The 24751-nt window shown below is 46.1% G+C and overlaps 1 protein-coding gene and 2 non-coding genes across 4 annotated transcripts; 1 reads left to right on the forward strand and 2 right to left on the reverse strand.

The window, feature by feature from the left end:
* Positions 1-1878: 1878 nt before the first annotated feature.
* On the reverse strand, positions 1879-22764 carry MDM4 (MDM4, p53 regulator). Of its 2 annotated transcripts, none has more exons than XM_014955439.1 (11): positions 22611-22764; positions 15949-16055; positions 13138-13212; positions 11548-11681; positions 11036-11085; positions 8072-8133; positions 7206-7302; positions 5689-5849; positions 5032-5166; positions 4231-4311; positions 1879-2865 (listed from the first exon to the last, which is right to left on the reverse strand). In XM_014955439.1, the coding sequence occupies exons 2-11, from the start codon at positions 16021-16023 to the stop codon at positions 2311-2313; spliced, it is 1425 nt and encodes a 474-aa protein (XP_014810925.1). In that variant the 5' UTR covers positions 16024-16055; positions 22611-22764; the 3' UTR covers positions 1879-2310. The 2 variants fall into 2 exon arrangements, with proteins under 2 accessions (XP_014810925.1, XP_014810926.1); XM_014955440.1 differs by lacking the exon at positions 22611-22764 and adding an exon at positions 18012-18203.
* A 471-nt stretch (positions 22765-23235) lies between these two features.
* Positions 23236-23308, forward strand: TRNAK-UUU. Its single transcript has one exon. It is a non-coding gene; the product is annotated as a tRNA-Lys (tRNA).
* A 174-nt stretch (positions 23309-23482) lies between these two features.
* TRNAK-UUU lies at positions 23483-23555 on the reverse strand. Its single transcript has one exon. It is a non-coding gene; the product is annotated as a tRNA-Lys (tRNA).
* Between the last annotated feature and the right edge of the window lie 1196 nt (positions 23556-24751).

Below are 24751 nucleotides of genomic sequence, written 5' to 3' on the forward strand. Positions count from 1 at the left end.
AGATTGGCTTTTTATCTCAAAATGCCACACTGACAATTTTCATTTAATAATGGGAGCCGCACACAGAGCTCCATAGGATTTTGGGAAGGATGTTCAACCCTGTTTGTTACTGGAATTTAAACTCTCCTGACTTTTTTTGTCAATACAAACTACATCCTTTTCAGTGTGGCCAGATCTGACCAATTCAGTAAAACTGCTCGTAGCAAAACGTTTGGTTTTTAGAAGCCATCGGGGGAATTCACAGCATTCAGAAGTGCCACAAAGTGCCACAAGGGCACCCTGCTGAACCCGACAGCCTTAACCTCTAAAGAGAAGAAAACTACCTGAAAAGGGAAGAAACAACCCAAAAAGGGAAGAAACAACCTGACGTGAACTCCCTTCCATGATCCCAGGCAGTCACACTGATCGTAGCATGGTTAAAGTGCATCACCAGCAATTTAACAGCCCTCTCGTTAAGGGAGCAATTAATCAGCTTTTCCCCGTGGATTGATTTCCATGGACATACACATAGTGCACCAGAACTCCACCCCCTCATCCTCCCATTTATAAAATACAACTGGAAGTAACAGCCAACAATAAAAGTCTAAATTACAGCCGACACAGAAATAATCACAACACTATGCAAAATACAATAAAGTAGATCTGACTTTTGGCAGTGATTACATATAGCACCTACTCCTGATATCTTTGCAGAAAAACATCAACTTGGGCATTGCATTTTGCTGGGACCTTCTGCTGGGTCCTCCCACACAATGCCTGACCTGCTGGGGCTGCACCAGCACAAGGAGTGTGGAAAACGAGGGGGAAAGAGCCCAGAGAAGCACCAAGGTACGAGCACCACCTTCCTTTTTTTTTTTTCTTTTTTTTTTTTTCTGATCTTTAGAACTACTTCTTAGATTAGAAAGGGAATTCTAGAGAAGATGAGAAAAGAGGGTTTATTCTACACGCTGTACTATAAATTCAGATGCCTGTTTACCCCAGAGGTGAAGGCACTGTTGCTACTGCTGCCTGATGCAGAACTTCCAAAGCCCTGGAGAAGAGGAAGGCTGAAGAAGATCTGAGCACTCTCTAGGATACGATCCCAAAAGAGGGTTAGAGGTTTTTAAACAGCAAGTTCTATCTGAGTTTTAACAGCCAGTAGAGCAACCGTGCATAGCTTTGAGGGACAAGGTAAGAACAGCTCTGAAGTGTTAAATCACAGGGAAAGAAAATCAGTGGAGAAAATTAAAACAAACTAACACCAGGCACAGCCCAAAGACTAACCAGCTGCAAGTGGTGCTTTGCAGGGATTATTTTTTTTTCCTGAAAGGCCCATATCCTGTCTTTAAAGCCCCATCATGCTCTAAAGTGAGCATCTTCCATCCAGGCTGGCCTGCTGGGATGAGGCAGGGAGAAGCCACGATGGGGCTGTAGGCACAGAGCTGTGAGAACATCCCAAAGCACAGAGCTGTTAGAATTGAATCCAGCTGGCAGAGCAGATTCTGAGCTAAGGCTGGACAGGTTTCCTCAAAGCTATGCACAGGTGACACAGAACTAGGTTTACATGGGGGGAAAAAAAAAATAATAATAAAAAAAAATCAATAGAAATCAAAAGATCCAATGACAAAGCCAAGTATAACATTCCACTCTTTCACCGTCTAACACGTGACCTGAGATAGCTACGGATTAAAAGTGTAGGAGGACTTATTTCACTTCTGGCATCAAGAGGACCTTCACTTGTTCTAACAACCCTACGTTAAACAACAAAAAAAAACCAACCCAGAAACCAAGTTATTTACTTCTCACTGCTCTCAGGAGAACTGATCCTTGGAGAAATGGCTTATCTAAATTGCAAACGCCGTGGTCTACCCTTCCCTACCCCTGCCCACCCCTGCATACATATATATATATATAAAAATCTATATATTTCTCTCTCAGATGCAGACCCCCCCATAGAAGGCATTGCACAGGTCTGACTGACTGGAGAACATCACTCCAACAGCCAAAGTTAGAACTCTTTCCGAAACTTGCTTTCTGCAAGGACCAGTTGTCACAACAGAGAATCCCAGTGACACCACTGAGCTGAAATGAGAAGATTTCAAAGCTGGGGCGTTGATACCAATGCACCAGTCACTCCCCGTGAGCTTTCATTTAAATGGACGTTGAAAAGTGGATGCTGCTTCATTTAATACCAAGGCTTCCTCAGTGTTCTTGGTCAGATTTGAATCTCAATTCTCTTTGGTATTCACCAGCCGAGTTCTGAAGTTGGGATTTGTGGGAGTGCAAGAAAACCTGTGTGCTCCCTTTTGGAGAAGGACTGAACAGGCACAACTACCCCATAAAGATCCTGATCACCATCTCAATCTCTTTCCTGCACACTGGGCAAGGTGATCTCCTTTTCTTCAGCATCTTTGCACACTTGAAACAGGCCACAAGGTGAGCAGTCCTTCCATGGACGATATTCCCATCCCGTGGTCTATGATGACATAAGAAGCAAGGACTCAGTAATTTTTTTATACTCTCTAAAGACTGTATTTCTTCCTCCTTTTTACGCTCAGTGAAATGCAGCAGAGACTCTTTGCTTTCACATTCTCGTGCCAAATCCAAAGACTCAATGGAGCTGCTGGGATCTACGTGTGGTTTGTTTTCTACCACGTAGAGGTCTTTGGGTTGGCCAACGGGAGCAGAAATAGTCCTTCGGCAGTCGGGGACGTCTATCCCTTCATCATCGGGTTTGTTTTGCATAGCATCAATGTTGGACAGAGAAAGAGAATGAGCCAGTTTGGGACAATCTGAGTACCAGTCCTTCCGTAAGGCCCAGCAGCGGTAACAGTACCGTTTGCCCGGAGAGTTAAATTTCTTGCACTTGGTACATTGCCAGCAGTCCTGAGGAACGATGGAGGCACAGAAAAACAGCAGAAAATTAGCGTATTCTTGGGTACAACTCATTTCTTCCACGTAGGAAAAGCAGCAAAGAAGTTTCAGCAAAAAAAAAAGGACATTTATTACGGGGTATAAGCTTGTGAATGCAGGATTGCTAGTTTGAGTATCAGCTCTGAAACCAGGACACAGGACCCCAGAAAGCTTAAGGAGAAACTGACCAACACTGTGCATTCTACAGACACAGATTTCTTCTTAAGCATTAAAATCTGCCCGTCCTTCCTCCCAGCCTCTGGAAGAGTAAGTTCTCAAGCTGTGCAGTTTATTGAATTCTCAGTATCTCACTCTAAATTCAAGGGTAGAGCTCCTGGAATCAGTCAGGAATGTATTTCCCAGACTCACTAATCACTCAGCATCTGTTGAATCTGCACAACTTCCCAGCAGCTCACTTGATTACCCCACACAGCAAGGGCAAGAGCTGCCCAAGTTCACAGCTATGACTCAGCTGTCCAATGCCAGGGACATCCCAATTTTTCATGCATGCAGAGCCTAGCAAATTATGCTAAAAAATTTCAGTGCCACCAGCTGCAAAGAGTATTGTGATAGACTTCTGCTGATTTACAACAAAACCTCAAAAGAACACAAACTTGATGTCCCTCAGTAGCTGTCGTGGGGGAATTCAGAAGAGAAATGGGATACAGGGAAGGAGTGACAACCCAGTAATTACTCCTTATTCTCTTTCCATCTTGTTCTTTCCTTAAAACGGGTAAATGATCTCTGGACTGTCCTTAGAGAGGCACTGGGAGGACAAAGACACTGCACCAGCAGGTATGCAGGCTCTCCTCTGACAAAGGCCATACAGGTACAGGGCTGAACCTTCAGTCATCAAGGGATGGGTTAAATCATAAATAAAAAGCCAGTGGCTGCTTATGCTGACACTACATTTCACAGAATCACAGAATCATCTAGGCTGGAAAAGACCCTCAGGATCATCGAGTCCAACCATCTACCCTACTCTAAAGTTCTCCCCTACACCATATCCCATTGCCCTGCACAAAAGGGATGAATGATGTAGAAACAAGAAAAAGTGGCCCAAATCATGTAAATTCCAGGACTGCTCAGATGATTGCCCTGCACAAAAGGGATGAACGATGTAGAAACAAGAAAAAGTGGCCAAAATCATGTAAATTCCAGGACTGCTCAGATGAGGAGAGACAATCAGTGCCTTTAGACTGGGTGGGTCAGAGGATCCACGAGCTGCCAGTGCTCAGTGCCCATCCCAGTCAGGATTTAGCAGAGCCCACTCCATCCTGAGCCCACTCAGGATGCTGCCCACTCCAAGCAAGGAAGGCTGAGCTGAAGGATCCCTACCTCAGAAGTAGCTTCTGTATCTGTGTCATCACTTAAGCACTGAGAATCCTCCAAGTCATGCAAACACACATCCTCAGTCACCTGGAAAGGATGAAAACATTGTTAGAGGGGCACAATAATCTCTATTTATGATATGCCTGTCACCGTACACTAAAACTAAAATGACTATATAATTGCTGTGATAATTAAGCCATTTCTATAAGTGAATGAAAAGCCATTTTATGTACAGTATCTATTCTAGTTGTCAACAACTACCCCTGGGCAATATTCCTTTGGTCATCAAGAATCATACAAACACATCTGAGTGGTCTCACTGATTTCCGTGGAAAAAAAATCATTAATCAGTCCTTTTAACACACACTTGATTAATCACTCTTGTGACCAATCTCACCAGGCAGCAGACTCAGGCCAGCCTAGCTAATGCTGAATGCTAATGCAGCGTAAACTCAGATTTTCCTCTTTTGAGTCTTTTCATCTATCAGTCTTGCAGAAATATTGGCCAGAAATACAGTAAAGTTGCTGCTTGAGTTTTAATTAATTTTAAATTAATTTTGTGCCTTGAAAATACAAGCATTTAAATGAAGACCCAGGCAGATTGACTGGAAAACTATCACCCTGTGTATGGAATGGTGACAGCCTTTTTTTTTAAAATACAGTTTCAACTCTGGTTTGGGAGATCAGGCTCCTCCCAAGACAGCCCAGCACTAAAAAGCAGACGAAAAGCAAAGGATTTTGCACTTCCATGAGATCAATTAAGGCCAACCTGTAGAACACACGCACTGTGGCTGGTTGAAGCAGTACCTTTTTGTCACCTTCTTTCACCTCCTCGCAGTCACCCGTTTCCCCCTTGGCTGTGGCGCTGCTCTGCTCCGACGGGCACTCGTTGAGGAACCACAAGTCATCAGTAGTATCTGAGACAACGGCAGTGTCTATGTCCTGTTGGAGAAGAAGAGACCCCTCAGAGCTCAGGTTATTTATCTGGAGTTACCAGCACTGCAGCCATGGCCACAGCCAACTCCTCTCCCCTTTTTTTTCCTGGCTAACAGCCTTCTCCAGTCACCCCTGGGAGAGGACGGGGCAGCTCACTGCTCTCAGACACCCCTTTTTGCAAGCAGAGCCCTGCTTGTCCCCTTGCTGGCCATCAGGCTACAGCCACGTGCATCGTGTTAACAACTTTCAACCCAGAAAAAGGGGCATCTCTTGAAATAGAATCAACACTCTGGAGCAGAGACTTTCCTCCAACGGCTGAAGGCAGCCTTCAGAGAGCCCCTAGTTTATTTAAGAACACTAAAGGTAACCAACCACCTGATGTGAAAGGCTGGGACAGGAACACACAAGGGAGAGGCTGAAAGTCCTGGAGTGGGAAGGGGAAAGAAAGAAGAAGAATATTTTATTTATTTGGAACCCAAAAGAGGAGAGGGAGAGAATACAGTGCACCTATTTAAAATGTCTACACACCTGGTTAGTCTGAATATCTGTTGATCCATTACTTCTGGACTCGTAATTGCTTCTGAGGTTGCCTAAAAACCACCATGGAAGACCAGCTACATCCCATTCCTCAAACACTAGGTCCAGTTTAGGCTTCTTGCTTTTAGAGAGGTTTTCTATTAAGTCTTTGTCTGTAAGAGCCAAGTAGAATCTAAGTCATGCCACACCTACATTACTTCAGAGACCAGCAGAGAAAAATTCGGCCCCATCCGATTTTAGAAATCTTTTTTGCTCCTTCTTACAGCCAGTTCCTGCAAAGAGCTTTGAGGTTTGTATGAGTGTACAGGGATGTTAGTCACATCTGCCACACAGCTGTACTTGTGTATCTACCCAAGAGAATTCGGCAGAATAGTCTCTGTGCAGCCAGCAGAGCTCAGAGAAGCATCCCAGTGTTACCAGTATCTCTACAGGTTCTTTACCATTACCTTGCTTTTAAGATATAGAAACACAAATGCTTCTTTCAGAGCTCTGCCCAAGCCAGCACCGAGTACTTTTCTTGAGTGACTTAAGATGCAGAAAGAAACTACTTTAAATTTGGTTCAAATTTCAGTGATGGGAGCTCCTGAATTCCAAAACCAGGCTCCAAATGGGAAGCAGGAAGGTAAGAATCCATCCTCCATAACCCCATGCTTCAGCCTCCTTTGCAGCCTCTGCAATTTAGTCTGTGATCCTAAACTCAGCGTTCGGAATTTCAAGATAACCTTGAATCTCTCTCTCTTCAGTGCCAAGCGTTTCAAAGGACAAGGACTGTTTCTACCTCCTTTGTACGAGCAGCCAGGAAAATGTCTCCTGCTCTCATTTGATCTGGAAATACCCACACTTACAAAGAAGATCTGGTTTTACAAATTAGGTTCCTTGATACGAGGACGACACGAGAATAGAAAGTAGAAAACCAGGAAAATTGTTTCCGTAACATCACAAATCCATGAGTGAACCAGCAAGAAATCCCCAGACATTTAAACAAAGGAAATGTCTACATGTGAAGGAGCTGTATTACACTTAAGTTGGATAGAAAAAAAAATGCCATTGTTATTCAGTTCCCTGATTGGTTTGCAGGTAATGACTGCAGCCAGCTCAGGCTGTGTTCTCTGTAATCAGAGGAGAGAGTCCTTTGGGAAGACAAATAGACACAAGTATAATTTCAGCATTTAAAACACCCTTCAGCAAGGTCTGTAAGATTTTTCATGACATTGTTTAGTGATCGATGTTCTTTTGGGGCTTAACCTGCCATTTTAGTTTGTTTATTTATGAGACCAAACATCCAAGCTCAAAAATACATCTGTCATGAAATACCTTGGGCGAACATTTGCAGTTCTCTCAATCTTTAACATAAGAAGATGATTTTTAAAGACTATATTCCACAACAGGTTTTTTGTTAGTCTCTCAACCCTCCTCCTGCATTTTGCTGATGCAGAGCTCAACGTGTCACACTGGAGAAGGAGCAAAACTTGCACACAATGTGTTACTGCAGAAAAGCTGGCACTCACCTTCGGAATTCTCACATTTTGGCTCTGAGGTAGACAAAGCAGAAGCAGTGCTTTCGCCCTCCATGACGCCAGGGTCAGAACCTTCTTGCCCGTTAAACTGCATGAAGGAAGGAAAAAACCCATGTTAGTCCATCAGAGCTTATAGGGACAAGGGGATGTAGCACTTCCATTCCGAGTCACCAGCTGCAGTGCAAGAGACCAAGAAGTTACGAAGAGAAATAAAAGCCTCTGACCAAAAACTACACACTAGTAACCCTTTAAGAAGGCTAATGCATCTGGAATCAGCACAAACAATATCCTAGCAACCTAGGAAAAATCTTAAGATTGGCAAAAGTCCAAAAGTTGCCATCTTTAATGCAATAATTCTGTCATCTTTGGCACTCTGTGGCCCCCAATGTGAAGAGACACCTCCCAGTTTCGACCACCTTAATCCCAAAATATACCTGGAAACAAGTTTGAATGCGCAAAAGATTTTTCCTAGGTTTCAGATTCTGCCTGAAAGCTTCTGACAACAAACCTACTAAACACAAAACTCGGTCACACATTTTAGAAAGCTTAATTATTTGGCAATTCCTACTTGGAGAGGGAATGGGAGAAAGGGGAGAAAGGCATGAAGATACAGAGCACGCTGGAGGAACTGAGGACTAGAAGTGCTACACCCCAGAGAAACGCGCTCAGAGACTGGTACTCTGTTATGAAGAGAACAGAGAAGGGTCACTCTGTCCCTGCTCTGTGGACTCCAAGAACTTTTCAGGAAGGTGAGGACCTGGCAGCCAAGCAGCACAAAGTTCTGGCAGTCCACCATGCACAGGTACAGAGAAGGGGCACTCTGTACAACAAAAGAAACCACCAGGCAGTGGGTTTACCTTCAGCTGGTCTTGGCTTGGCTTATCGACGCTCTGTTCCTTTGGGAGATTCTGTGCAGCATCTAGATGGCAGGTAAAACAAAAGAAAAAACCTTCCCTGGTAATAACCATTCTCACAACACAGAGGGTCTTCAGCAAGCAACCAACGAGCCAGGCTTGGCAGACCTCTACATAACCCTTTACAAGAAAAAGAACCCTTTCTTCCTTAGAGAGCTGGCCATTTCCTCAAGAGGCATCTCTCCAGAATCCCCTGGGCTTTGCTAGGTACGTGTGGGGCATCACCCTGTGGAACAGAGAGTCTGTGCCCCCTCAGAGATGAAGCTTGATGAAATGAAACCTCACAGCATGTAAGAACCTTCTTCAACTATGAGTAACTATTCTTTTTCCTGGAGGCTGTCTGCCCATCACAAGTTCTAGGTGCTTTACACAAGAGGTTTGCACGGAGGCAGAACCCTAGAGCAAGAGCAGAGGGGGGGACTCCCACTCGAAGGCTGGATCAGATCCATGCTGAAGGAGGTGAACACAGAAGAGTAAGATTTTTATAAATACCTGAGGACACCATCTCTTTCAGCTTATGCTGAACCAGGAAAATTGTCTTTCTTAAAGGGTGTGGGCACAAGGACCCATGACTAAAGAAGGGAAAATTCCATGCCCAGCAAGCTCTTCCTGGGTAACTGTGCACACATCCATAGCACAATTTAATCCAGATGATTATGCTGGCCCCAAGAGTTAATTAAAAGGCCAACCTAAATAGCAAGAACAATCAAATTAACAGAAATCTTTCTACATAATAGGAGAGCTGTAGGTAGGACGTCTACCCTTTAAAGAGAATGACTTGCTAGAGAACAAAGGATGCAAAGGTGGCTCCTGCTCCCTCCCCATTCAATTTAGCAGGGAAATTCCCTGTGGAATGCCAGGCAGACACAAACAGCCCAATTCACACCATGAATCCTGGCACGGATACGAAGACACTGAGAATTGCTGCTACAGGCAGAAGACTGGACCAAAAAGCGGTCCATAAAATGAGCAAAAACATGGGACCACAAAATGACATGACTCTATCCCATATTCTCTGCCCTCCACGCGTTAGCTCAGCTTTCCTTTCTTCCCCCCTCCATCACCCTGCAGGTCCAGGGTTCAAAAACCCTGTTGAAATTTTCTGCAGTCACTGATTATTTAATACCTGAAGGAAACCAGAAGCCAGCTGGCTCATCCATAATTGCTTTGGTTCTGTGGGGGCATTAGAAGAGGTGAAGACCTACCCTCCTAACACTTCACAAATACCACAAACTTGCCTTAAACACTGTGTGGAAAAGACACTCCACTTACTGGAAGGCCTCCTTTTTCGAAGCCAACTACACAAAATGTCCTCTAAAGTGAGGTATTCCCAAATACACCCCACCTCAGTCACACCCAGTGAAAGCCAGCCAAGTGAGGACACCATCTGATAAAGAGCCTTATGCAAGAGCTGCGTCTTTATTATCAAGATGTACTGCAGTCCCTTTTCTTTCTCTAAGCGTACTTAAAAGAAGTGGCCCAGATAATCTGCAGAATGATGTGCTGATAAGCACTGATTTGGGTAATGAATACAAGCAACTATGACAAAACATGATACCTGAAGACCTCTTTAAGCCCTACAGCACTTCTAGTTATCCCTGTGTTGCGATGAAGGGAAAACAAGACCTAATCATCCTTCCTACGTATTCGTCAAAGGTCTGGTCTGCCAAGCTTGTTCCGTTTTATAGTCACACACACACACACAGACACGGTGGTATAACTCAGTGATCACCCCCCTAAAGGAACAGTATTTCCTTCGGCAGGTTTAAAAATAGTTACACCATGACTGGACCATACAGGCAGACACAGCCACACACACGGTGACACACACACACAGTGACACACACACAAAGCAGGAGGGGACAGGACAGCAGAGGAGAGAGTGTTTGGCTGGGATCCTGTGCTCTCCACACACAGTGCTGCCAGGGAAGGGGCCAGGGCATCACCAGGCAGGGAAATCACACTCACACAGTTATGCTGTAGGTGACGTGTTTAGGAGACAGTCCACTTAGGAAGAGTCTTCTCTATCAACAGAGAAAGGAGGGGGAGCTCAGAGGCACCAAGACATGGCTCAAAGCAGAGGACTGAGCAGTTTCGGGCCATGTTTTCTCAGTTTCTAAATTTGCACAAGCTTTTATGTACGTGTGCAGAAATAGACTAAGAACTAAGTCCATATTAACTGCTTAGAGACCCCAGGAAGTATGGCACAAGACTCCACAACCCTCCTGGTGCAGCTCCCTCAGGATTTGCACACTTGTACTTTCATCAGAAGGGGTTTCTTTCAAACTAAGATTACCAGCCATAAAATGGGGACTGGCTGCAAGGAAGCCATCAGCTGAGATTAATTTAAGAATAAATTTTAATTTATGACTGAAAGACTTTTGATGTAGATTGATTTGGTTTCTCTTATGAGCTGGGAAATTAACAGTGGCCTTGAAAGGGTCAAGTGTCCAATTAAAGCCCAGAGCTCTTTGGCCTGCAGAACTAGGCTGGGTTTCCAGCACTCTCATATTTGGTCTCAAGAGTATGAAAGTATAAAATGAGGTGAGAGGAAGAAGTCACAGCACGCCATGAAACTGAGAAAAGACTGAGAAATCACTCCTGATTTGGATGGGATACTTCAGCCACGTTGATTTTAGCTCTGTCAGCTTCCAGAGCGTGCCTGCTGCTCCGAAGTCTGGCCCTTGGGTTACAGGCAGCCACGTTACTCAACCAACTGATTTCCTATCACAGCTACTGATGGTGGACACACAGAAAAGACACATACTCCAAGAGATCCTCTTGTCAGATCCTTCATTAGCAGTTTGTTCAAACTTCAGCAACATTTCTCTCTTCTGAATATCATTACTTACCCAAGTTATATCAACACTACATTGAATATACTTGCCCACACTGTGACAAACCTACCTGCCATGGCAGCAGAAGTCAGGTTCCGTTTCAACATGTCATAGACTGGGCTGTGGGAAAGAAGGTGACAGTTAAATATACTCACAAACCCAAACAGCATTACCCTCTGAAACCAGGGATGGAAATTCTCCTTTATTATCCAGAGACACTGAAAACTGCAGGACAACTGCAGATTGCCAGCCCTAAACGTTTGCTACAGTCCAGCTCAGAACTTAACTGATGGGTGCAGATTTTAGCTTAAGTCTGAGATCAAAGGCTTGAGAAGATGCAGAAATAAAAGGGGGAAAAGCTGTCACCTCAAGCAGCTCACTGCCTGGACCATTCAGAACTGGCTCTTCAGAACAAAGGAGCCTCAAATCCAACTTGTCAAATGCATTACCAATAACCCACTGAGCAGGGCCCTCGGTGTGCCTAGAGGTTTACGTGCCAGTGAACAGAAACAGTGACACCAAGAGTCCTCTGTCTTGGCAACTTCTATAATACAACGTACATTAAAGGTGACTTTTTCCTACCTTGGATCTTTTACAGAGAAGCTCTCCAGTCCCAGAAGTTCTCCCAGCTGATCTCCTCCACAGTAGACCATGTGTTGCTGTCTTTTGTCATATAGCTGCCTCACCATGATATACTGTCCTAGGTAATGCATGACCTGTGGGTACATAACACAGCATTAGCCTTATCTGCAGCTGAAACCAATCCCCCAAAGACCCTGGAAATTTGCTTTACTTTAGGATACTCCTGCTACCCTGTACAGCACGAGTCAAACAGTACCTGCTTTTCATGCCCATCTGCAATTCCTTGATGCCTCCCAACTAAGGCAATTATGCTTTACCATAATGCTAGAAGGTTTGGAACTATTAACCCCTGACAAGAAGGAAAACTGAGTCAAAGATGGACAAACAGCAGTCGCTCTGCTACCCCACACGAAAATGAAACACAACGTGGGTGAGAAGACCTATCTCAGCAGCCTCCCTGGGTGAAGCTGCAGATGGAGACTATTGGTGCTCAACTCAGAGCAAAGAGAAGGGAATGGGGAGGAGGCAGAAAGCATCCCTGGTTAAAAGCACAAGCTATTACTAAAGGGTGACCACATTATAGCACGGTTCCTCGGGACACAGTTTGCAAGATGCAAAAATAAATGCATTAATATCACAAGGATGAAGGATTAGGATCAGAAGGACAGAGAGGAAACACCCTCTGGGAGTGAGGGGACACTGCCAGCTCCAGTGAGGAATGCAAAGTACAACAGAATAAAGCAAAGTGCATTAAGCACAACATACACAGGTTCAACCCCCCCATAACCCACCAAAGTGACCCTCCTGAATGACAGTATCACCCAAAAGTTGCTATCGGTACCTCGTTCGCTGCAGAAAAGACTGACTTTGACGGAGTTAAAAAGCTAATCTATACAAGTAACCTGCATTTAATACTCAACTCTCCCCATTTAAACCATTCAATTTGTTTTTGCAAAAAGTTTTAGAAGCTAAATAAGTTATTTAAATGCATAAGTGTTTAAAATAAGTCACAGGGCTCTGCAGGAATATTTGACACATTCATAATGAAAAACCACTGCATTTAATTCTTTGCAGACACGATACTCTTGTAAATCACAGTCACTGTCATTTTTTTAATCTTGTACACATACTGCATTTTAATCTTAAAATAAATGAATTCACGGGGTCTCAGGTTTAGCTGACAAGCCATTTCAAAGGAAACTTAAAAGAAAAATACCAATTGGAACCCATTTTTTAAGGCTTTCGTGCACTGAGCAGAGGGCAAGACAATTGAATAGAATCTCCTACACTCTCCCAGGAATATCCCATCTCTCCTTTCTCCAAAGAGGTTCCTGATTTTCCAGAATATATAATTTTCTTTAATATTTCCCACCCCTATTCCAATTCCTCTGGGGGCTTTTAAGACATTTATGATCAAATCACAACAGCCCTATGGGGAAGGTATCCCTTTTTTTTTTGCAGTAGAGAAAAAGTAGAGAGAAGACTTCAAAGTATAGAAAAATTCATAGCTGGTCCCATCCCTACCCCACAAAGAGCCACCCCCCAACCAAGCAGGGACAGGTCTGGTTTCAAAAATCACAAAGAGCCCACCTCCTTCAGGGTGAAGGTCTCCCCTTGGGCGCCTGCAGCCTGCAGAATCTTCAGAAGCGGCAGTTTGGGTCTCACCTAAAACACAAAGGGCAGAGTTTTGTTTGAATGACTGGGAGCAGCGACCTGCTGAGAGAGAAAGTCACCCTGGTACCCACACCTAGGCATTGCAGCTAACAAACCTAACAAACCCAACAAATCCATGTTACCCACATCAACCTGTGTGAGACTCTGGCCAGGCACAGAGCTGACACCCCTGCTATGAGCTGGAGGTCCTGGGGAAACACCACCGGCCTCAGGCCAACCTGCTGAAGGCTGCTATTCTTTTTCACAAGTAATCTGCACCAACTTAATGCTTAAAAAGAAGTTAGAAGGACTGGAAATCAGCACAATCATTCTGACTCAAGAGCGAGACACAAAAAAAGCCAAGGAATTTGGGCAGCCAGCTCTAAAGGCTCTAATCGCTCCCGTTGTCCCATTAATTTTGATGGCATTCGTCCTGGGAGGGCAGAGTTTGGAAACTCAGAGCCTTGGTATGGAGTCCCAGGCAGTGACCAACCAAATCTACTGAGTCAGGTATTTAGGAGCAACAAGGGTGCACTCAGATCACCACTTCCAGAGCCTGAATTTCCTCAATTAGTCCAGTGAACAAACGGGGTCTGCTCTGCACAGACCTTTGGGAGCACGTAATTATTAGGATCCATGAACAGACACATAATAATAAGACCGCATTAATCACAAGGTGTGGTTAATTAACACCAAGGATCAGAAGCTGTATTTTCTGTGGATCTCACTCATCAACCAAAATCTCTATTATATAAAATACAAAGCAGCCTGGGAACGATGCAACTGCTCCACAACCCCTTTAGGTTTCACCCACACGCCCAAGCAGCTCCGAGTAGCAGATGAGACAGATGATGCTATATAAAACAGCAGCAAGTTTTAAATAGCTGCTTCCCCCCTACGTTGCTACTTCATCTATTCCAAAAGATTTTTAGCAGTTCCTAGGAGAGTGCCACCACACGATCTGATGCCTTCTGTTCCCTAAAAACGTCAGAAAGCCCTCACTGTTCTCTGAGCACTACACAATATTGTAACTAACGCACGCCTCCCACTCTGAATCCCTTCCTCTGTTCTCCTTGTCTATCAGATGCTACTACAACAAGATATTTCAATCTGTCCCAGCACAGAAAGATCAGTCCTCAGTGTACAATATTCATTGCTGTTTCCCCTTTGAGAAGGTTTATGCTCTCTCCAGGCTTGTAATGTAATCCATGCTGGGTAGTAAAGGCCATTACCTATCAATGTTGGGTGGGTTCAGCTGTGTCTCACACACCCACCCTTCCCTTTTCCCCCTATATAAATGCAATTAAATCTCCACTTCCCTTCCCAAAGAGCAGAGCCTGTTTGCAGCCCTGAGGCATCTCGAGAGACAGCCTGAGCTACAGCATCATTTTCCCACACAAGGTAAGAGCTGGTTTTGGTTGCTTGTCACGACTGTGATTTGTCACTCAGCTATCAGACAGCATCTTGGCAGGGTATTTGTTCCACCTGTTCTCTAATACTAGGAAAAAAAATATATATATATCTCGTCTGGGCTGTCTGTTTTCTCGTTGTTGTGTTTGTTAAATGCATTTTCAAGCTCAAAGGGAACAGCTCGTGTCCAGCCCCAAGTCTCTGCTCAAGAACAGCTTTTTCACTAGGAAAAAAAGCTCAGCACAACTCCAATAAGTGCTTCTATCAGCACATGATTTTTAATAAGATGAAATTATGTGTTTGCATCCATTCATTTCTCTAATGACCACTCTCTAATAGATATAAGTAACTTCTTATACATTTCTTTCTAATTAAAGAAGCAACCTAGTTAGCTTGATCATTTTAAAATGGGCCTTTAGCTACTCCAGTGCAGCCAAAATGCAAGTGTTTATTCCACGCTGCCTGGGACACAGAGTGTTGACAATCAATATTTTGCTACTAATATCAGAGCCTATTTACTTACTTTTTTTCATGCAGAGTGAATTGAATAAATAAGCAAATACATCAGTTCCTCACAGGACTTGGCTAAGTTTCAAAGCTTCTAAATTAAGCCTCAAATGGGTTCTAAATTAAGCCTCAAATGGGAGGCTCTCTCCACTTCCCATCAGCTTATTTTCCCTCCTGCCACATCCCCTCATGTGGCAGAGATGCTTTTAGCAGTGAATTAGCTCTGGAAGGTTGGATGCCTGTCTCGGAGAAACCTTTCTGATTTTTAGACCAGATTTTTACTGTTATTGTTTGCAAACTTCTCTCCCCTGCCTGGCTGTCAGCGTGGCATTGAGCCATACCCAAACCTGCCACGTTGGCCTTGGCTCACAGCTCCAAGTACCTTTTGTTCCAGGGACACTCCAGGAATAGCTGATAATGGGAGTACTAGGTATTCAATTCTTTATTAAGTTGACCCCAAAATAAGCATGGGGATGCACTACTGACCAAAAGCTCAGCATAGAAGGTCACAAAGCTCCAAAACAACTGTCTCAAGAGTCCAGCACTAGGAGGAATTCTTCAAATCTAGGTCCAGCTCAAAAATATGCATTATAAAGTTTCTCGTATGGCTGGTTCTAACTGCTTTTTCCTTTCCTCCCCCTTTAAAAGGTTCATAAATCACTGATCTGATACTGAAAGCTAACACAGCTTCCCTAAGATAAAAGCCCTATTCCATCAGGCTAAATTCTTATTACTTAAATGTACTTGGGAGAGCTTTGATTTGATAGAAAAAAAAATAATCACTGCTTCAGTGAGGAGAAAGCTGTGAAGATAAGTGGGAGAGATAATTACCTGGTTGACTTGTCCAAGTGTGATCCTGCAGGCATTCTCAGCTGCTGGATGCTGGGCAGAGCTTGAAGATGTCATTGTGGCAGTGATTAGCTGTTTATAGCACAAACCTGTAAAGGAGAGAAGCCACGTAACAATTAAGGAGAGAGAGAGAGAGAGAGACCAGGTCTTGAGATTAACCACTTCCACTTCTTAGAAGCTTCAGGAAACCAGTGTTTAAAATTAGCCCTGCAGGTGTAGCTTCAACCACTGCTGTAGAATGCTAAATGTCACTGTGTCCCTCACCTGCTCTGTCCTGCCCAGTGCCTGACCAACAGCCATGTGGGAACAACTGGGACATGTGCTGTGACCCTCCAGGAGTGGCACAGCGTGGTGAGGGACTTGGGGACCTGCCAGTCTCCATCAGGCCACCGGCAAATTCATGGTGAAATCCTTGAGTCAGAGGTGCAGGAGGGGGGGGGAACAGAAGCTGAGTCACAATCAACCACAATGGAAATCTCCTCAAGGCAGCAAATCCCCCCCATACTGTCCAAAAGGAGGAGTAATTAGCGCTGATGGCAATAATTAACACCTTCCCCACCCGTTCTGAAAACCTGCTAAAGCTGCTGCAGCCTTCATCCCAAATAACTAGACGCAGGCTATAAATTACCAGGTTTTTTAGAGCATTACTGGGTGAGCAGATGAAATGATCCTTCCTGGAAAGGAACAAAAGGGGAAGTCCTGCAGCTATTTGAATTTGTCAAGCCCTTTCGGTTTCAGGATCCACCCAAAGAGCCCAGTTTCACATGCAGAATGATCTGTAATGACTCATGTCCCCAGCACAATCCAGTTTAATTTACCCCCCACAACAGGTTTGAAAACCTCTTTAGATTTGAAGAGAAACAAGGGTGTAAATCGACCTAGCCACTGAAGAAAAAAAAAGTAGTAACTTTGAACCCGCTGGAGAAGGAACTTTAGTCTTGACCTTGTAGTCGCAGCACTAAATCTCAGAGTAACAGACCTGTAAAACTGTCTGTCCCTGGACCCAGTTACAATAAAATCTCAATTTCAATGTGAATCTGGTCATGCTTCTGCAGGCAACACCGAAACAAGCCTGGCAACTGCCACCCTGGTAAATTCAGGCTGGAGTATGAGATGAACTAAAAAGACTGGCTCCTGAACCTGCCCACAGAGATGAAACTTCGGGAAAGTTTTTACTGGAACCTCTGGAATCTGGAAGAAGTGTCAACTTTTAACCCATGCAGTAGTTTACATTAGATTTGAAAATGTGGTGCCAAAAACTTTCAAAGCAGCATCTTTTTTCCAGTTTTCCAGATATAACAAATGAATGTTGTTACTACCTCAGCCATAAAGAATGCCAGCCGGTACAATTAGCTACATTAAAAAGTAAATACCAGCAAAATAACCTGAGGAATGTAACCAAACATTTTAGACACAGACAAAACAGGCTGAACAACTCTGTAGCAGACGGTGCAGAAACCTCAGCAATGACACAAATCTCAGCTTTAGCACCAATTCCATACTGACCCCCCATCCCTCCTCAGCCCCAACTATTACAAGAGACCTACAATGACTTTCTTAGAGGCTTCTGATAGTTCTTAAAGTACTTCAGAGAAATATAATAAGGCATTATCAGGAATAAAATCAGGAATAAGATCAAACACATCTGTGAATATTTAGGAAACCTTGATTGGAGCATTATCAAATGTTCAAGTTTGGAAAGTAACACTGCTACTGACCAGATCTAGGTAGTAACTCAAAAATAAGTGATTTATAACAGCTCAAACAACTTCCATGTTATCAGCACCTTAAATTTTAACTAAGGTTTCTGCTTGATAATGCCAAGCACGTTGGAACACAAACTGCCGTGACCAGATCCAGGTAATAACTCAAAAATAAGTGACTTATAACAGCTCAAACAACTTCCACGTTACCAGCACCTTAAATTTTAACTAAGGTTTCTGCTTGATAATGCCAAGCACGTTGGAACACAAACTGCCCCCTGGATCCTTGAGGTTTTACAAGCAGAGCTGCACTTTGTTCTTGCTGCGGACACACTTACCGACCTTGAACTTCTCTGCTCTAAGGAGTATCTCCAGAATGGGTCAGTCACCCTCCGGGGGTCCCAGGCAGCCCCTCTGCTCCCCCCAGGAAGGATCTGCGGGTCCTTGTGCGGGAGAAGAGCTCCAGTGGCAGCGGGGGGGGGTCAGAGCAGCCTCCCCAGGAGCTCCCCACCCCGGCTGGGCTCCGGCTGATGCTCTGGGCTCTGAGTCGCTCTTTCAAAAACCGCTCCTGCCTCCAACTCCTCTGCTCAGGAGGGGGAGTCACTAATTACATCAGCTTCTGAGAAGAGCTGGAGTCGGGTGTGAAAAAAAGGACAAAAAGGGGGAAAGCAGTGGGTTTCCTCCCCACCCCATTCCTGGAAAGGGGCTCTGCCAGCCCTGGGATAAGAGTCAACTCAAGATGACTTTAACTGTTTCAATTCTGGTTTTTGTTTGTGGGGTTTTTTTTTAATTAGAGTAAGGCAAGCAAGTTAGTGCCTTGTCTCCAGTCTTTACAGACAAATTGTACTTTCAGTAAGTTTGATTCTTAGAAATACTAACTTCCTTTAATGAGCAATTAATCTTGAGATTACCAAATGCTACTTTCCCAAGCACACAAGCTCTAAAACGTGTCTAGGCTGGCAGATACCCAACAGGATTTATGGAGGCACCACCAGACATCGTCCTGCCAAGACAGAAAATCTCATTTCTGTGATCACCCTCTGTCCCCAAACTGGCCAGAAACACGGAGGGGGGAGGAATTCCTACAGAATTAAGAAGCTTCTTGCTCAGTGAGCCCTTTACTTAACTTTCTCCTGCAACTCTATTTTCCCACCTGTTTTATATCAGCCAAATATTTTTACCCCACAAACCTTGAAGCCTCTGAATTATGAAGGAAGCACCAGGGAACTTGCTGCTGTTCCCCTCTACAGCTCCAGAGCTACGTGTGTAAGAAAATCAGACTGGACCAGAGCAACGGCTGGGAGAAAACCATGAATCACAGAGGAGTCATGAAGTAACAATTTTTTTCCATTTGAACACTTTATATAGTCATGCAGGCTACAAGAATGAGTCGTCTGCCTGGTTTGTGAGTAAAAATTCCTTCTTTTAAGAGATCAAAAGCCCTCTAGACCACAGCTTTTGAGGCTTGCAGAAGGCAAGGCTTGAGACAAAGCTGGGAGGAAACCATGAATCACAGAGGAGTCATGAAGTAACAATTTTTTTCCATTTGAACACTTTATATAGTCATGCAGGCTACAAGAATGAGTCGTCTGCCTGGTTTGTGAGTAAAAATTCCTTCTTTTAAGAGATCAAAACCCCTCTAGACCACAGCTTTTGAGGCTTGCAGAAGGCAAGGCTTGAGACAAAAGATCTTACCAGCCCCAGAAGGGAGCGCAAGTGCAGCGTGTCTGAAGAGCTGAAGCTAAACTTGTAATTCAAGTTCAGTTTTCATTTTAAAGTCTCCTTCTTTTAAGGAAAGAATACAGCTTCTAACTTCTGTGCAAACTGAAAACGTGGCAAGGAGTGTAAACTAAATACTGTTTGGTGTATCTGTGGATGCTGTAATGGCTCACTTCAACAGAGGGTTAAGATCTGATATTTAAGCAGCAAGGAGTGTAAACTAAATACTGTTTGTATCTGTGGATGCTGTAACGGCTCATTTCAACAGAGGGTTAAGATCTGATATTTAAGCCTTATCCTCAGCATCATCCTTTTTCATGCTTTCAAAAAAAGCACAATTTCTACTGCAAACAAACTTACAGTGTCCTGGCGAGAGCAGCCCTGGGGGGGGAGGCATTAAATCAGCACTGATCTGACAATTGAATCAGGGCTAATTAGGTTTGTCCCTATAGGTGTGAGTCCCTGTGAGTTTTCATGCCTGCAGGTCCCCCTGCCCACCCACCTTACCCGCCTTGTGACAGAAACAGCCTTACTCCTCCCTGTGACATGCCCTGTGCCATCCTCAGCTCCATCACTGCTGGGCCATATATTTCATTTGATCCCATCAGTGTCCCCAACAAGCTCACACACGTCCCTTGAGAGCTGCACGGTGCCAGCCGAGGAGACACCAAAGCTGCCCTTCCACTGCCACCTCCCAACAAGGGCCACCTTGTCATGATTCTACTCCATGAGACCTTGGAAGTGTTGGCTGGTTGTCTGGGGGCTTCTGGCTGGGAAGGGGCAGCAGGAAGAAAGAAAACTGGGCTATAAATTACAGGATCTAACAGATTTCACACTTTACAGACTGCTTGACTTCAACTTTTGCTGTCCCGTGCTCAGTTATGTGCTCTAATCCGTTGCTTTGATACCGACTTGGCAATTAATCAGGAAAAATATCCCCTGTTAGGAAAAGTATCCAGAGAAAAGCCCAATTTCACTATGGAAAAGTCCCTTAATGCATTATGTACAGCAACAAAAAGCAAGGCTACTATTTTTAATATTAAACGCTGATTTTAGAGTTCCTTTTTGGCAGCTGCTCTGGAGTAAAATCCACATCTTCTAATACAAAAAAACAATATAATTCTGAATTTCACCTGACATTTTGTTGCTGACACGATGCATCTGTGTGCTGCTCCCCAAAGGTCTGCCAATAACGCACTCAACTTGGCCAACCTCTGATAAATGTCAGTAGTTAACAAATACAAATGTTATGCAACTATGGTTTTATTGCAAAACCAGTTAAGTAGGAGGAAAAACAAAACTGATAGTTTCAATTACAAAAGGCGTGCTGGCAAATTATGCTGCAAATCTCCCCAAATCAGGTGCTGCTGACAGTATTTGTTGCTGGTGGTGTCTGGAAGGGGGCAGAATTTCCACCCCCTTGTTTCCATTAACCTCTGTTTTAACAGATGGAATTGGGCTTTTCTCAGAGTCCCTTTTTCCAATACTTTCCTTAAGGGAATGTCAAATTGATATCACTATTTTAACGCATTCAGCCGTGGAGTAAGAAGTAGTTAGATCATGAAAACAAGCTTCTTCATCAGATAAAGGCTACATAATACCCTGCAGTGACTGCACTGACTGCTCCTGTCACTGCAATCTACAGCTCCGTTGAAGATTTCTTTCCCTTCAGTACTGAGCCAAGTACTTACATAGAATTTATGAGTCAAACTGAAGCTAATGACCACCTATTTTTTGCAGAGGAAAATGAAAAAAAACCCTCGTTTTAATCACATCTTCAGCAGAACTAGCTGCGTGGTTTCACTAACGAGTTTACTGAACATCCAGGGGCTTTTGCTCTACTCCAAGCAGAGTTGCTAAACATATAGGCATTCACTGGAAGCCCTATCGCATGCGTTTGCCACACAAGGTCCAAAGAACGTTTCTAAAGAAGCAGGCACTCGGGATATGAATTTTAACCCTCTTTTGATCAGTAAGCCTGGCAGGAACAGTCCAGGTTACACAGCTCAGCAGGGCCACCTACGCTGGTCGTGTGGCCACTGAGCTGCTGGAGAACATTAAATAAACAAATATTGCAGCAGAAACAAGTCTGAGTTCTTGTGACAGAGCTGTGTTCGAATTTCAACGGCTCCTTCAACCTCTCATTATGTCTTCTGTAAAAGTTCATCATTCAATCGTGCTTCTGTCAAATTTAACTCTTGGAGAGTTGGAGGTTTCATTCAGCCCTTTTTAACCACCTGGCACCCGACCCGCCTGGCAGGAACAGTCCAGGCTACACAGCCTGGAGCAGGGCCACCTACGCTGGTTGTGTGGCCACTGAGCTGCTGGAGAGCATTAAATTCACAAATATCACAGCAGAAACAAGTCTGAGTTCTTGCAACAGAGCTGTGTTTGAATTTCAACGGCTCCTTCAACTCTCTCATTATGTCTTCTGTAAAAGTTCATCATTCAATCGTGCTGCTGTCAAATTTAACTCTTGGATTAAAGTGCTTCCTCGTTGTTAATACCGCACTCAGCAGAGCAGCTCATTCCCACCCTTAGGCCGCCCGGCCTCTGGCAGCGTTGCTGTCAAATTTAACTCTTGGAGAGTTGTAAGTTTAATTCAGCCCTTTTTAACCCTCTGAGCGTTACAGCCCTGAATTCTGCCCCACAACAGGGTGTGTCAGAACTGACCAGACGTGGAACGAGGGATCATCTTTTAAAATCCATCTGTTTAATAAGCGTGAAACATTACACATCTGATGTTTTGCATTATTAATCTCTCCCTTAAAGTGCTTCCTCGTTGTTAACACCGCACTCAGCAGAGCAGCTCATTCCAACCCTTAGGCCGCCCGGCCTCTGGCAGCGTTTTGCCCTGGAAAAGCCTGAGAGGATTTAAGGGAAAAGTCAGGGTGCGAGAGGTGATGGGCGGAGAGAGCCCCACACGGCGCCCCTCAGGCTTTTACTCAGGATTTAAGGGAAAAGTCAGGGTGTGAGAGATGACACACGGCGAGAGCCCCGCTCAGCTCACACAGCGCCCCTCAGGCTTTCACTCTAAATGCAGCCAAAGTTACCAACGCTGCAGGTAACCAGCGGGTACGCAGAAGCTTAGAAAGCCAACAAAAAGCTCCGGGCAAAGCCCTCGGCCCCTCAGCCGCCTTCAACCCCGGCCCCCGCCGCCCTCCCCGGCACCGCAGCGCTGCTCCCCCCCCGAGCCCCGGCCTCCCGCGGCGGCGGGCTCACCCTAGTGCTGCTCCATGGGCCCCAGGTCGCCCCGCAGGCCGGGTTCGGGGGGAGTTGGGAGGGGACGAACCCCCTACGCCCCCCGAGGCCTCCTCTCCACCATCTTAGCGGGGCTCCGGGCCGCCACTTCCCCTCGCAGGCAACATGGCTGCCCGGCCCGGCAGGGCGGCGCAATAGAGCGCACCGGAAGCTGTCCCTAGAGGGGACGCGAACCCCCGAACGAGGAGTGCGCACGCCCCCTGGCGGTGGAGGACCGAGCCCTAAGGCGGAGCACCCTCATGGCGCGGCGTAACCCCCCCCTCTGCCCGGTACAACGCCCCCCCTCCCGGACCGGTACAACCCCTCTCGGACCGGTACAACCCCCCTGTGCCCGGTACAACGCCCCCCCTCCCGGCTCGCTGGAAGCCCCCTACGCCGGAACCGTTTCCTCAGGTACAGAGCTGCACCCTCCGCTCCTCCAGCCTCCCGTGCAACCCAATCCCGGCAGCGCTGTTGCCCCCACACCGGGCCGGTACGAGCCCCCCCGGTGCCTCTCCCCAGCCCGGTACGAGTCCCCGTAATCCGGTGCGAGCCCCGCCATTGTAGCACGCGGTGATAGTAACTGCCCGGGGGTGGTTTCCTCAGAGCCCGGATAGCTCAGTCGGTAGAGCATCAGACTTTTAATCTGAGGGTCCAGGGTTCAAGTCCCTGTTCGGGCGGAATCTCCTTTTCCCTCACGTATTGGTTTTTTGGTGGCTTTTATTTTTTTTATTTCCCATCCGGGGGCGCAGCCGGGACCCCCCAGCGGCGGGAGGAGCCGACCCCACTGTGGATGTAAAAAGGTTTTGAGGAAAAAAAATAATATGTTAGGGGAAGCGGGGAAAAAAATTAATCGCCCGAACAGGGACTTGAACCCTGGACCCTCAGATTAAAAGTCTGATGCTCTACCGACTGAGCTATCCGGGCTCTGAAAAAGTTGCTTTCCCTGCCTCTAGATCACCCTACCCACTGGCTGCCCGCACCCCTCCGCCCGCATCCCCACGGACACACGCAGCGTGGGCTGCCGGGCACGGATTCCCCTCCCGAGGAGGGGTGTCTCCCCCCGGGGGTCCCTCTTCCCCGTCGCAAAGCTGGGAGGGCAGCGCTGGGGAAGGCTTGGGGGAAGGGGGGGTGTTCCTCCTCATGTTTAGGTGGAACTTCTGATATTCAAGTTTGTGCCCATTTCCTCTTGTCCTGTCCCTGGGCACCACTGAAAAAAGACCAGCCCCGTCCTCCTGACACCCACCCTTTAACTATTTATAGGTGTTGGTCAGATCCCCCCTCAGCCTTCTCTTCTCCAGACTAAAAAGACCCAAGTCCCTCAGTCTCTCCTCATCAGAGAGATGCTCCAGGCCCCTCATCATCTTTGTGGCCTCTGCTGTCCCCTCTCCAGCAGTTCCCTGTCCTTCTGGAACTGGGGAGCCCAGAACTGGTCCCAGTGCTCCAGATGGGGCCTCCCCAGGGCAGAGCAGAGGGGCAGGATGACCTCCCTCCACCTGCTGGTCCCACTCTTCCTCATGCCCCCCAGGATGCCACTGGCCTTCTTGGCTACCAGGGCACGTTGTGGGCTCACGGTCACTCTATTGTCCCCCAGGACTCCCAGGTGTTTCTCCTCAGAGCTGCTCTCCAGCAGGTCCCCCCCCCACCCTGCCCCGGTGGGTCATTCCTCCCCAGGGGTATCACCCTACACTTACCTTTATTGAAGTTCACCAGGTTCCTCTCTGCCCAAACCACAGGCCGTGACCCGCAGCCCTCCCAGTGTGGCTCGTGGCTCCCCAGGGCGGTGCTGGGGTTTCGGAGGTGGCCATTACCCCACCACCCCCCCGTAAGAGCCCTTTTTTTTTTGCAGGGCCAGCTGCCCACAAAAACAAATTACAGCCACTGCGGCCAGGGCTCCAGCACGTCTGTGGCCCACGGCATGTTTGTGCAGCCGCTTCTGCCCCTGCTCTCCCCCCCCAGGCCACGGGCTGCGGCTGTGAGCGTGTCCCCACAGAATTGGGGGGGTCTCTGGGGACCAGCAAGAGCACCCCGGCTCCAGTGGGGTGCCCCCCATCCCGCCCCACATCAGCACCCTCCTGCTGGTCCCCACCTGCACCCCTGGAGGCACCAGCCCGGTGGGAAGC

Source organism: Calidris pugnax, unplaced genomic scaffold (assembly GCF_001431845.1).
Source record: "Calidris pugnax isolate Ruff unplaced genomic scaffold, ASM143184v1 scaffold215, whole genome shotgun sequence".
In the NCBI taxonomy this organism is placed as follows: domain Eukaryota; kingdom Metazoa; phylum Chordata; class Aves; order Charadriiformes; family Scolopacidae; genus Calidris; species Calidris pugnax.